The following is a 14,697-nucleotide window of genomic DNA, read 5'->3' as shown; positions in this document are numbered from 1 at the left end:
GAGATTATTAAAGTGTTACGAGGTATTATTAATTATTATTATTTACGTTATCGAATGTGATGTTTGCAGCTTCCCGTGATAAGATTGCGTGAAACCGGTGGATGACGTAGTCGTTTATCTTTTAGTGTCTCCTGGACATAGGCTAGTTGAACCGTTCCATGTAGCGCGGGCACTCGCCCTTCCTAGGTATTTTTACTTGTTTAGGATTAGATCTAGTTACTACGTTAACCTTCAAGTATTCTTCTTAGGTAGTGACCGAGGCGCCCCCTCGAGGCGCGTAGTGAAATCATTTGCAATATTATACTATGTAGTGTACGTTCTGTTGGCAGAGCTGGGCGCGGCGGCTCGCCCCGCGAGGACCACAGCCTTGCATTTATTGTTTCTAGATCGTATTACCTAGCTTATTCGTAGAATCGTTCTTCTCGTACTTAAACTACTTACAAATTTATTAGTATTAAAATGTATTATTTTTTGTTTTTTTTTTTCGACATTATGGTAGCTTAGCATCGGAAACCGACAGCGTATGTCATGTCTAGTCAGGCATCTGTCGCAGCGTTGTGATTCAGACGGAAGCCGCGGGGACATTGCCTTTGCCCTAACGTCTTCTTTTCATTCGATCATTTCTCAATGCATTAATTACATAACTCACTGTCAACAGTGGTTGTTTACGCAATATTTTGAGTATTTATTGTTCCAATTTATTTTTTAGTATTAGTTAAGGTGCAATTGACTATATGATAAATGCGCCGAGGCGTGGCTTCGCCGCATTTAACCATATTATATATTTTTTTCAGTATTCGATTACCTTGGGAAAAACCGCCGGATGCGTACCCACGTCGGTGGCGCCATCTGCAGCGATTAACCAAATATTTTCTTTATATAGTTTATATATAACAATTTAGATGACTTTATTTGTCTAGATATAGTTATTATTTTATATTATAGAAGAATTATGTGTTATTATTTAAATATTGTAAAGTATTTGTCCGCTACTTTGTATTGAAGCGCTCGACAATTGAAGCATGAATGTTCCCATTATTTAATGGTTCTATTTGTTCTGTAGCTGAGTAAATATGTCGGTTGTCGGCTCTCATCGCACAGTTTGATGGTTCACTCTGCACACGACACCTAGCTTCAATTGCAAGATGGCCATTTTATTATTTCGCAGTTCAAGTCGACGGTTTTCAGATTACATGTCTTTGCCATCAAATCATATAAATGTAACGCATGAGCTTCGGAGAGTATAAAACAATGTTGCTTAAATATAAAAATATTTGGTAATTCAACGACAGATGCAATGAACCGGCCTTGGGAACATATCATGGCTGATGTAAAGCGTATTTATTTTCAATGTATTGGGTAACGCCGTGTTGTCGCAATGACTGATTTGATTCATGTAACTGAAATAATAAATGATATATTTAATTCTTATGTTTTATTTATTACTAACTTTTGGCCATGATTCCGCCTGTGAGTAATTAAAAACAAAAACGATAGTAGGTAGCCTATGTGTTATTCCAGACTGTCGTCAACTTGTAAACCAAATATCATTAAAATCCGTACAGCAGTTTAGTCTACAAACTCCATCCATCCATCCAAATATTCCCATTAATCACTATAAGTATTAAAAAAAAATATTAAACGTCGATTTATAGAGATGTAGACATACATAATGCTGTGTCGACAATATAGGGAATAGGATTATGAATTCTTCATTTACATTTTCATAAATTCAATAGCAAATATCAACATTCACTGAAGGATACTATACTGAGGGAATAATTCAAAATGCAATTTATACATCAAATATTTATTTAGATACACAAAGTGACAATTAAATTCCTTAAATAATATCAATAAACAACTGAATGATGTGCCTTATAATTATTTACATATCAGTAGTTTTCGTGAGAATTGTAACAAGGATTTTCTTCAGTTTGTATTCGTGGTATTTTCAAAATAGTATACTTAACCCGTATTCATAAATAACTTTGCCCTTAGGCAAGAAGTTAAAACAATGTCATTTTGTAAAATGTACGTAAAATAAAGTAATAAAGTAATGCGTTTCCACCGCAGATACACGCACTGAAACATTGGCATCTCCTTTCAAAGACATTGTAAGACAATTTTAAATAATCAATTACATATACATTTAGTTTTACGAAATGTGCTGGTGCATTTAGATAAATTGAGCATTACGCAATATTGCGAAATGTATGTACATAGTAAGTGATCTACATCGATCTTTAAATATCCACAAAAGTGTAAAATATCAGACATACATAATTACATTAATTATTTTTACATAATTATCGAATTTAAAGCGATATGAGCATTGTATATAGATCGGTCAGTTTTACAGCGCTATGGAAACAAAAACATCAGTTCTTAAACTGGTAGTTAAGGGCCTGTTCCACCACTGGCTGTTAGACGTTGGACGTCACTGTCAGATAAGGGACCAAAATCCGATATTTCCACATATTTTACACGTTGGATTGTTATCAGACAGTTTACAATTTGTTGGGACAGGCCCTCAACGTTACGTAACACGTTATAAAAACAGAAAAAACATAATTGTCATTTATGACAAAATCTGTTATTCCAACAGGTCATGATAAGCTGTTACGGGAATTATAATAAAAAAAAGCAAGAAATACAAATGAACATACCAGTTGATATCTATTACAATACTTTTACAAAATTATCTTTAACTTAATTTATAATTAAATAAATTAAATCTCTAAGATAAAGTATATTATCTTTTAGTTTAATTATGATCTTTCGTACACAAGGAAACAATCTTCAAAACTAATACATTTGCGTTTACATAATCCCAATATGTACAATACATTCAAACTAACTCTTAAGGTGGACCACCAACAGATTCCCCGATTGTACCTTTACAATATAGGTAAGTTTTGGAGATTTAAATCGCCGAGTTTGAACAATTTTCGTTGCCTTGTGTACAAGACCGAGGCAAGCATAATACATTGTCACGTGTACACTTGAACTACAAAAGTATACTTCCGGACATAAATATGGGTAAATGTATTACTAGTTTGGTTTGCATTTTGAATAAAAACAAACTAAATGCTATGAACTAGAAACAATCGTATCAGAGTATGTTATCTAGAAGCAGTTACTGCACTCACAGTTATAGTTATACGCTTAAGACTACACTGAGGGACGCCCTTAGTGGCATGCGTGCGGCAGTTACTGGAATATTTACATATTTTACATAAGAGTGAACGAAAAGAAAAAGTATGTTTACTAATAGTAAATTTAATTATTGTGTGAACGTGGTTATAACGTATGCTTTCTTGCAGTCAATATGTGAAAGTTAATGACTAGAAAATAAAATAAAAAGCAAATAATAAACGAAAACTACAAAATTTTTCTTTGCATCAAATTATTTTGACTATTTTAGACTTTTGATGTTATTTTGTTGGTAGCATTCACCGTTTTTAGATATCATTGAGATAAATTATAATAATTAAATATGTTTAAATTATGAAAAATGCAATTTGTACAAATATTATCAGAGGTAAAATTACGTAAATGTAACACGTGATATGAGCCTTATGACGTCACCGTATTTTATTCCAGTAAAAAAATTTGAAATAATGTAATATACAGAAATAAAAAGGCGAGCATGTTAATGCGTTAGATACATGAATGTTAAAAAAGATTCCTTTTAGATTAATGTGTTAATTTTTTTTTATTTAAATGAGTAAATTTTTCAACCATATTTTTTCATTTCATAACATTTTTTAATCGCACTGTACATTTTATAAAAAAAAACGGTGACTTTTTATTGACAGAGCGCCTTTTATAGCTCCGTTACTTATATCAACATGTCTTAAACTAAATAATTACTTTTTCCTTTACAAACAAGGAAATATTATATTATGGATACATACATTATATAAGGTAACCATGATATTAAAAAATAAAAAACAAAGAAAAAAAATACTTTGAAAAACAAAACATCAAAAGAAATCTTTTAATAACTTATTTTACAATTACAAACGAAATAAAATTAAAATGTACAATTTTAGTCTATGCTCTAAATTATTACTTGCATTGAAACATGCGCATTGTACATTTTATAAATTATACAATAAAACAACGCAAAATAAACCTTATTTCATTGACATAAGATCTAAAATAATGAATCATTTACCATACATTTACTGTATCTTTGATATTACAATAGAAAATGTCAAAACATTCATAATTTTAGATATCTCCAGGTGGCGATCACTTCTGCTGCATTTTGGTTCAACTGAAAATTATAAATTTAGTTTTAAAGTACTTATAAAAGTAATTTATTCAAATTGACTCGGGCCTTGATATAGTAATGGTGAAACCAACGACTTTTAAGAAATATATAATATATATCACGCATGAAGAACAAAATTTTTCCACCGGTACTTTCTCTGAAAGGTACTACAGTAAAACCTCGATAACTCAAACCTCGGTAACATAAAACCACTATAACTTCAAAAAATAATATGTTCCCTTCCCATCAGAGCCCAAAATCTCTATAAGATAGACCCTTGATAACTTAAAACCTCTATAACTTAAAATATTTTGTGGTTTCCTTGGATTTTAACTTATCGACGTTTTGTATATCAGTTGTAAAGTTTAGTGCGACCACTTGTAATAAAAGTTTAAAACTGAATGAACTAACAATCTATAATTGCCACTGGCAGGCTAAATACACCAAGTGTGAATGCCAAATACAGAAAAAAAAACAATCTATAAATATTTACGTTTATGGTGTTCTTACATGTTTAGCTTTAATTTTACATGTTTTGACAGTGGAAGAGATGCATAGGAAGGAGAAGCATCCTGTTTATGTGCGTCTCCTCTGTCAATAAAGGGTAGGCAACATCTGCAATTGCGGATGTCTATAGGCAGCAATCGCTTCGCCATTTCAGCCCTTTAAGGTGGCCGCTTGCTCGTTTTTAGGTTTTAAGCAATCTATGTATGATACCTACGAATTGAGCATAATAGAGGAAGTTTGAGAGTAGCCCCAGTATGGGCATGTTATGAGGAGGGATGAATCGCATGTTACAAAGAGAACGTTAGTTATGAGTGTGGAAGGGTACATCGGTAGAGGTAGACCTAATAAGAGATGGATGTATTGCGTGAAAGGTGTCCTGATGAGAAAGGGTGTGATGACTGAGATGACGTATGATAGAGTTATGTGGAGGACAAATTCCTGTTACGCCACTACGGGAGTAGAATAAGGAGACAGATGATGATGAGCGAGGTGTCACCTTGGTTGCGAGGTCTAGAGGGAGATGAGGTCTGCGACGTCTGCGCGCGGCGGCACGCTGGAGGGGCGGAAGTAGGCGCTGAGGCGGTCGTAGAGGCGCACGCGGGCGTCGCGCGCCGCCCAGCCCGCCTCCTCCTCCTCCTCGCTGGCCGCGCCCTCGCACGCGCCGCCCACCTCGCCCACGTCCCACGTGTCCGGCGTGGGCGGCCGCGCCTCCTCGAACGGCTGCGGCGCCTCCGGGCACGCCTCATCCGCGCCCAGCACCTGTAACGATACACCAACATATTTTACCCTGTTTAGTTTTACTGGCCGTTTTTATTTTGTCCGCGACTTCGTTCGTGCGGAATTAAATAATAAAATTAGTAAGTAAAATACGATTTTACGTCTCCTGACTATGTTACGTCTGTGCTAAATTTCATTAAGATCAGTTGAACCGGTCTAAAGATACGTATAACAATCATCATCATACTAATATTATAAATGCGAAAGTTTAGATGTATGTTTCTTAGAGTTTTTATGGATTTGGATAAAATTTACTATAGATATAGAGGATAGTCTGGAAAAACACATAGGCTACTCACTTTTTTTTTTATTAATTTCACGTGGACGGAGTCGCGGGCGTAAGCTAGTTTATAATATTAGTATGAAGTATGATTGTGTGTATATGGTTGTGTTTACCGCGGCGAGTGCGTGTGCGAGGTCGGCGTGCGGCGTGCGGCGCGCCCTGCGGCGGGCCAGCGTGCGGGCGCGGCGCGGCGACAGCGCGCACGCGGCGCGCCACTCCACCGCCGGGCTCACGAACAGCGCGGTGGCTAGCTTCTGGAACTGGGACACCTGCAAACACATTATTAATATGATAGAATATCCTTAATTCCAGAAAAAGTAATAATTACACGGACTTATTGTATAGACAAAATAGTACAAAAATTGTGCCAAAAAGTAGACAGCTGTGTGCTGGAGAGACTAAGCCGTTCCTGCGCTAGCTTTGGCTTTTTGTTTTTGTCTAGCTCCATCGCATTAAGGTAAAGTAATACATTAATTGAATAGGGTAACCGAGACTGCTAACTACACAAAATTTGTGAAACAATTTGTGAGGCTGACCTCGCCTCTCGCTGCTACACTGTGCTGACCTCTCGCTCGCTATGTTGTGTTTTTGTATAGTTTTCTGCGAGCAGTGAGGAAGCGCCGCGCGAGGGTAGAGGCAGTTAGTAAGTTGTGTGAAGGGTGTGTACCTGGGCGGGGTCGCAGTGGTCGAGCGCGGCGCTGAGGTCGTGGCGCAGGTAGTGCAGCGCGCGCGGGCGCAGCGCGGGCGCGGCGGCCAGCTCGCGGTAGTGCGCCTCGCGCAGCGCCGCGCGCACGGAGCGCCACACGCCGCCGCGGGAGGCGCGCTCCAGCCGCAGCGCCCACAGGTCGTCCAGCCGCAGCCGCGGACTGCTCGCCGTGCCCGGGTTGCCGCCGAACAGGTAGTGGATCTGCGAACGTGCGTCGACATTTAAAAATACAAGTTACAGTTACCAAAATAACAGTAAGGTAGTACAAGAGACGGATGAAAGGATAAGGTTAAGATGGATGTGTGGCAACACGAATGGATGAGATATGAAATGAGTATATTAGAGGAAGTTTGAGAGTAGTCCCAGTAGTAGAGAAGGTAAGAAGTAAAAGGTTAGCATGGGGGCATGTTATAAGGAGGGATGAATCGCATGTTACAAGAAGAATGTTAGTTATGAGTGTAGAAGGGTACACCGGTAGAGATAGACCTAGAAAGAGATGGATGGATTGCCGGAAAGGTGACATTATCGAATAGAGTTATGTGGAGGACAAAAACCTGTTGCGCCGACCCTACGGGAGTAGGATAAGAAGAAAGATGAATATATCTTAAATTTGTTTATTTATGTATACCTTCCTGACGGGGTCGTACACGAGCTGGTGCGCGAAGCGGGGGCGGGGCTCCGCGGGCGTGACGCAGTCGTTGCGGTACACGCACGTCCACGTCAGCCGCCGCAGCGAGAACACCCACAGCGAGTTGTACACGCGCTTGTCCTTCTCCTTGCTCATGCCCTGCAACAATACAAAAATACTTTTAAACAATTATTATAATTGTAACCAGCCATATTAATTTACACATTGCACTAGAGATCTCGTCAGGAATTCCCGCGAATATATCAATCCTTCTAATGACAGTGACAGCGGTCAGCTAGGGACGTGACGTTTATGCCGACAATCTAGTGTTGCATCAATTCTAGAACACGGTAGTAATTTTCTGCTTAGCAATACATATAATAAAATTGGAGTATCTGTTTGTAATATCAAAAGAAAAATTCCAGACTTCGGGAATATGATGTATTTACGTTGCTAATAACTAAAATGAAAAGCATTAAAAAAAAATTTGTCTGCGTGTCTGTCAGCAAGCCGCGTTTGTTCCGGGTATTCTCCGAAACTGAACTTTCTGAACTGAACTGAAATTATAGGCTACTTTTTTATCTTAATATTGCGTGTACGAAATCACGGGCAACAGCTAGTTTAAATATTGTATTGTAAAAGTGTGTACGGAGAGCACGAAGATCTCGTCGGTGTCGGGGTCGATGGTGGCGCGCTGCGTGAAGCCGGCGGCGGGCGGCGGGCAGGCGGCGGCGCCGGCGCACAGCGCGCCGCAGCGCCCCTCGCCCACGTCCCACCACCACAGGTCCAGCAGCTGCTCCTTGTTGCGCTGCCCCGCGAACATGTACAGACGACGCTGCACCTACAATACAATACATAAACATTTAAGTCAGAGCTAAGAATTATTATGGATAACGCGTAAAAAAAAATTAACAACTTTAAACAACCAGTAACTAAGACAGCAGTAGGGCCTGAAGGGGATATAGATATCTTTTGTTAAAAGTTAAGGATTTTTATTGTATTTATTCCTTGTTTTTTATTTTTGTTTCTTTCTTTAATTGTAATTTTGCTAACGGTATTATACAGAAGTTTATTTGTGTAAAAAGTGTGAAGTCTACAAACCACGCAAATGTGGAATGTGTTGTAAGATTTTGGAAATAATGGTTTAAAATAAAAAGTAGACTTGTGTTTTTACCAAGAACGGTGTGTATACGTTGGTACGTGCCTGTGTACATTCGTGCGTGCGTGTGTACGTTCGTGCGTGCGTGCGTGCGTACGTGCGTGTACTCACGGGATGGAAGAGCATGGAGTGGGAGACGCGCGGCTGCGGCGCGGGCAGGTCGTGTCGATCGGCCAGCAGCTGCTGCCACGTGTTGCTGTTGATGTAGTACGCGTACAGACCTGAGTACTGCGGACTCACCAGCTCCTCACTGATACAAAAGAAATCTTAATTATTTAACTAACTTTGTGATTAATGACCATTAATCGATACTAAGCGGATGGAACAGACACCAAAGAGCGTCGGTGACTCATCCACAGGTCCTGGGTTCGAATCCCGCTATACCAATAAGATGTTCGATCTTTCAAATTTCATATGTACATAATTTACCCGACGTTCTTCCTATAAAGGAAAACATCGTGATGCAACCTGCACATATCAACAAAGAAATTAAAAAATATGTGTGAAATCAACCAACCCGCAGTGGGCCTAACTTAGGGTATGTTCTAAACCGCTCAGTGGGGACGTATTTACATACGTGTTAGATGGCAGCACTCGTCCTCCGAATACGTATATAGTCTGCGTGTCTGCGTCGAGACACATCTGGTGGTCGAAGACTAGCCGCGGCCCCCCCGCCGCCGCCGTGTCCGCGCACGCCAGCGACCAAGTCCCCGCGCACACGTCGTACACGTATAGCTCGCTCTAAACAATTTTAAATTTATAAAAAATATATAGTCCATCGTATTTATTTTAATATTATCGATAATATTGAAAATAATACAAATTTATTGTGAAAATGCACGACGTGTAATTTAAAGAGGTTACAAGCTGGGCTGTCAAAGTGCAGCAGGGCCACTTTACATGGTTGGGTTCTAACTTTGTACGAGTTATTGTTATTGACATGGTTTTAATCCATTTCGTTCAAATTTCTTTCCTGTGTGCTTTTAAGATCGAATATTTTGATAATTAAATGAATTACAAAATGTACTTACATTCATATTGGCTGGCACTCGCTGTGCGTTGTCTAGGTACCGTCCGAGGGTGTAGAGGCGCTCGTTGACGGGGTCGAACACCATCTTGTGGCAGGAGCGGGGCGAAGGCCCACCAGTCAGGCTGCTGTGCCGACACAGCAGCGACCACCGCTCCGAGCTCGTGCTGTAGCTCCACAGGTCATCTAAGTCCTCCGTACCGTTCCATCCACCGAACAAGTACAACGTACCTGGTTTTGGACAATATTATAATGTTATACTTCAATACTAAGTCTATATTAGAGAGGAATGGCGCGCTTATCATTAAATCGTCTAATTGACATTGACAGCTGTCATAGTGAGGAGACGTCTTCCGGTAGGTGTAGTGGTATGCCGTTTCCGTTATCGGTTTTCTTCTTAACACTGGCAATATTTGTATGTGTAGTCGAATTCAATAGAAATGAAAAATCTATATGATATTTGTTATTCCGCTTGTTATAATGCAGTGTGTATGAAGATGTACCGGTGTTGGTGTCGACGACGAGCTGGTGTCCGCCGCGCGGGCCGGGGCGCGCCGTGCACGCGCCGCCGCACCCCACCTCGCACCCCTCGCCGCCCTCGCCGCCAGCGCCGCTCGCCAACACTTCCTAACATCACAATTATCATAGTGTAAGAGATAATAATACTTAAAATTAACTAGCAATCCCGTCAGCTTCGCCTGGTTGGCAAAGACATACCTTTCCACTACATGTATAATATATTTTGATACTGAGTGATGATGTGGGTTTTTAATGGGGAAAGAATTTTTCAAATCAGTTTAGAAATTTCGGTGCCTATATAATGAAATCAATAAAATAAATAGTAGTGCTAAATTTAAACCTATAAACCTAAATTCAGTAGAGTTGTAAATATATTACTAACCATCAGCTCCATACGTGGCTCGCGGTCCGCGCAGGCGAGGTCTTGCGGGCGCGGGCGCAGCGCGGGCGGCACCGCGTCCCCGCAGCACAGCCGCGCCTCCACCGCCGCGGAGCACGGCGACAGCTGCCGCCACTCCGGCTGGTACGGCTGCCACGACAGGTACCAGTCCATCTCGCCCTCTGCACCAGACATCATATCATAAAACACACATTTCTTTATTATGTAGGATGGCAGAAATCACAACAATCACACAGAATTTGAATAATTATTTTTCAATAAAACCCTTTACATGGACGATGCTTTAGTCTATATATTTTCAAGCTATTTAGGCGTGAAATGGTTTGCAAGAAAATGTACATAAAAAAATTAAACACTACTATGGTAATGGTTCTGTTAGCAAAAAACATTTGATGTCATTTGTCAGAATGTTTTCAATGAAATGAAGATTTTGCAAATGAAGTCGCATGGGAACAGCTTGTTGAAAATAAAAAGAAAACACACAATTTTATAAACCAAACCAATTATACTTACCATTCAAAGCCTCTTCTAATATCTCTTCAGCTAATTTGTAGTCTCCATTTTCAACTAAAGCATTCCATAGACGAGCCTGAGTTGGTCCTTCGAGCTGGACACCGGTTTCTCTAGACAACGCTTCGAAAGCATCTTTATACCGACGTCGGCGTAAATGCTTCAACAAAATACGTACTGCCTCTTCTTCCTTACGCTATAAAAAATATTTGTTACAATTTTAATTAATGACATAAAATCGATCTTTACATACAATAACCATTACTTAACTTATTAAAACTTTCGTGAGACATTACACTATATTATTTATAACACGGCTAAAACTCACTTGGGAACTTTCGGTGTAGGCACCGACCAGTTTCAAACCCGTAGGGGGTCCTTCTTCAGAGTGAGTGGATGCCGGCTTTATTCGCAATCGGGCGGTGCCTACACCGAAAGTTCCCACGTGAGTTTTAGCCGTGTTGTAAATAATATAATAACCATTAAATTTACCAAGTTAATAGTTTCCACAGCATTTTGAATAAAATCCTCCTGGTTCCTGCCATGTAGCTCCACATACCAGATGGTATAATTATAAGCCGGACCCCAGGAAACAAGGGGAACAATTTTGATATACTGTATGGGCAAGTACAAACCCTCTGTAGTTCTATTCCTGAGTTTAAATGTCTCTGGTGTATTATCTTTCTTCAGACCACTGAAATAGAAAAAGTAAAATCCATTAAAACCCGATTTAAATACAATGATTGTTATGTTTACATTTTATTTAATGTTACTAATATTATCTTACTAATATTATAAATGCGAAAGTTTAGATGGATGGATGGATGTTTGTTAGCGTTTGTAGCCTAAACGGCTGAACGGATCTCCATGATATTTGGCACAGGTTTAGAGCATAGTCTGGAAGAACACATAGGCTATTTTTTATCCCGGGAATAGTTACGGTTCCCGTGGGATTCATTAATTTAGTTTTTTAATGTTTACTCGATCATTCTGCAACGGTTCAACATATCTTATTGAAATTTTGCACAGATATAAAATAAAGTCTGCAGTACACATGGGATAAGCTACATCCCCGAGCAATGTCCGGTTCCCGAGCGATACGTAACTTTTTGTAATTTATATAGTTTGTATGTTTTCTAATACCACGCGTACGAAGTCGCGGGCAACAGCTCGTTATTTAATAAACCATAAAGTAACAGTATTAACATTGTAGTACAGAAGTTAGATATTCTTGTGGCTTTTAACTTCTCGCGAGTTTATGCACATATATTAGTTGTGTCAGGATGCATGTACTGCGCAGCGCACCGATGACCTTGGGTCGCTAAGATACATAGAAGTAAAAAATGGTTAACTTAAAAACAAAATCAGTGATTACTTAATTCTTAAACTTGTTATACATGTCTAAGTTATGCATGAACAACTGTAATTTAAAATATACAAGCATCGTACAATCTATCAATTAATTTGTTTCCATTGTCCAATAACATACAATATTACAAACGAGCTGTTGCCCGCGACTTAGTCCGCGTGGTATTAGAAAACATACGAACTATATAAATTACAAAAATCTACGTATCCCTCGGGAACCGGACATTTCTCTGGGAAGAAGCTTATCCCATGTGTGGAGTACTATAGTAGTAGACTTTGTTTTATATCTGTGCCAAATTACAAAAAGATATGTTGAACCGTTGCAGAATGATTGACTGAACATTAAAAAACTAAATTAATGAATCCCACGGGAACCGTAACTATTCCCGGGATAAAAAGTAGCCTATATGTTCTTCCAGACTATGCTCTAAACCTGTGCCAAATTTCATGGAGATCAGTTCAGCCGTTTAGGCTACAAACGGTAACAAACATCCATCCATCCATCCATCCATCGAAACTTTAGCATTTATATTAGTAAGAAGTAAGATTATTATTCTACTATGTGGAAAAAGGAATAGTTCTAGAATGTTATAAATCATCCATTTTGTAAACATCATTATTAATTGATTTAATTATTTCCATATTCCTTATGTCAATACATTTAATTAAAAGTTACAAAGTAATTAAAACCAACAATGATAGTTCAAGTGATTTATCAGTAATTAACAAATTACTATATCCATATACAAAACATTTATTAGAACTAAATGATTATCAATGAAAAACTATTAATATTGGAAAACAACAAAAACACAAATATTTGGATGAGTTACATTCTATTTATAGATTACATCTATCAGCTTAATTGTAGTAATCAATGTTTATTATGAACTAGTTGTCAAAGGAACTATGTCCCAGGTTTAAATCAATTAGAAGCCTATGTGTTTTATCTATGCTAAATTTCAGTATGATCCGTTAAGTTATTCTAGAGATATATAGTAAAAATTATCCTTCTAAATAAACTTTTATGAACACAAATCTTAATAGGATACTAAACAGTAACATAGAAATGTTCTTTATAATAGAATTGTTAGAATTAGAACTTGTCTTCATACATAGTATCCCTTTTTATCCTCTTTAATAAACAAATACACTAAGAGCCTGTCCCACCACTGGCTGATATAGCGTAATAATGATGTCACTGTCAGATAAGGGTACAAAATCCGATACATCCGACTTCATCCCATTTTACACATTGGATTGTTAACAATTTACAATTTGGACAGGCCCTAATATATTAATACAAGTAACAGTTGAAGCTCAGTTACAAAGTAGTTAGTGTAAGAATACTTACGCTGTTAAGAGCAGGGAAATATTATTTTCATCCATACCACCAAACACTTGAAACTTCTTGAGATCGCTCACATGAGGTTTTATATATTTACCAAATTTTATAGTATCTACTATTGATAAGGATTTTAACTTGAGTATGATGTACTGTGGCTGCATCATGCTGGCGCTTGAACTGTCCGTAAACCATCTTGATAATTGATCCGAAGGGTTGTTAACCATGATGTTTCTAAAAAGTAATTTGATTTTTAATGGTATGATAAAGAAAATGTTTACATTAGCTGTTGCCAATGACTCCTTCCGTAAGTCAAGTAGCCTGTGTTCTTCCGCACTATTGTAGAGCATACTGTGACAAATTTCATGGAGATTAATTCAGTCATTTATCTTATAACAAACTTTTATATTAACAATATTAGTAAGATTTAACAGTCAACTAAAAATCACTTTTAATAGAAAAAAAATGACTGAAACTGAGAAAGTTTACTAATTTGGCTTTTTAGCTAGTTGTTTGTTTAGATAATTTTATTAAATATTTATTATATGAAGATACTCCCTGTATAGAATAAGTTAGGCCATTATGATTACATTCATTTTAAAACAACAAGGCATAAGTAGTAGGAACACAAAAGGGTAGGAAATTTCCTATGTAAAATTATGGTCATATGGTTTTTTTTCCTGAATTAATGCACCGGTTGTTGTTTTCGTTTCAAGGCGAATATGATAATTTGATGTCAATTTAAAATTCAATATATTCCAGTCGTCTGGTACATAATGTACTACCAAATAATGCAATTCCTTACGATAGTTTATCTAAATATATACTTCTGTAGCTAAAAATAAACAAAATAAATACCGGGAAATGGCATTTATTATACGAATATAGGAATAAAATGTAAGTACGTACTGCGGGACATAATTCGCCGAATAGCTGGAGTATTTATGCACCGCATAACATAATTCAACGGATTCATATTTCTCTTCCATATCCATATCGCCGTCTTTTTAATTAAATAGCACTATTTTCATATCACAATCACTGAATTCACGTCTGACAACCGAATGACAGCAGCGATCAAAAGCAGATAAAGATATCAAAATAAGATAAAGATGAACCATAAATAACTATAAACAATTTCTTTTTTTCTGTTCTAATCCATTGCCAATGTTTTACCAAGAAGTTA

The 14,697-nt window shown here is 37.9% G+C and overlaps 1 protein-coding gene across 1 annotated transcript; it reads right to left on the bottom strand.

The window, feature by feature from the left end:
- Positions 1-1,833: 1,833 nt before the first annotated feature.
- LOC106102307 (muskelin) lies at positions 1,834-14,577 on the bottom strand. Its single transcript, XM_013281731.1, has 15 exons — positions 14,421-14,577; positions 13,521-13,745; positions 11,291-11,492; positions 10,802-10,994; positions 10,271-10,449; positions 9,873-9,996; positions 9,374-9,600; positions 8,920-9,083; positions 8,454-8,592; positions 7,833-8,024; positions 7,184-7,342; positions 6,517-6,756; positions 5,963-6,118; positions 5,286-5,548; positions 1,834-4,285 (listed from the first exon to the last, which is right to left on the bottom strand). The coding sequence occupies exons 1-14, from the start codon at positions 14,504-14,506 to the stop codon at positions 5,300-5,302; spliced, it is 2,535 nt and encodes an 844-aa protein (XP_013137185.1). The 5' UTR covers positions 14,507-14,577; the 3' UTR covers positions 1,834-4,285; positions 5,286-5,299.
- Between the last annotated feature and the right edge of the window lie 120 nt (positions 14,578-14,697).

This window comes from Papilio polytes, unplaced genomic scaffold, assembly GCF_000836215.1.
Source record: "Papilio polytes unplaced genomic scaffold, Ppol_1.0 DF823923.1, whole genome shotgun sequence".
Taxonomy (NCBI): Eukaryota; Metazoa; Arthropoda; class Insecta; order Lepidoptera; family Papilionidae; genus Papilio; species Papilio polytes.
Note: the sequence above shows the minus strand (reverse complement) of the source record. Positions and strands in the feature narration are given on the sequence as shown.

What these genes read in the sequence shown, in the direction of transcription:
- LOC106102307 (XM_013281731.1), bottom strand. Translation starts at nt 14,506, where the DNA reads ATGGATATGGAAGAGAAATATGAATCCGTTGAATTATGTTATGCGGTG. An exon ending in CTGTGGAAACTATTAACTTG is followed by an intron (nt 10,995 to 11,290) that starts GTAAATTTAATG and finishes TATTTTTTATAG; the next exon opens with CGTAAGGAAGAAGAGGCAGT. An exon ending in TCGCACACGCACTCGCCGCG is followed by an intron (nt 5,549 to 5,962) that starts GTAAACACAACC and finishes GTATCGTTACAG; the next exon opens with GTGCTGGGCGCGGATGAGGC.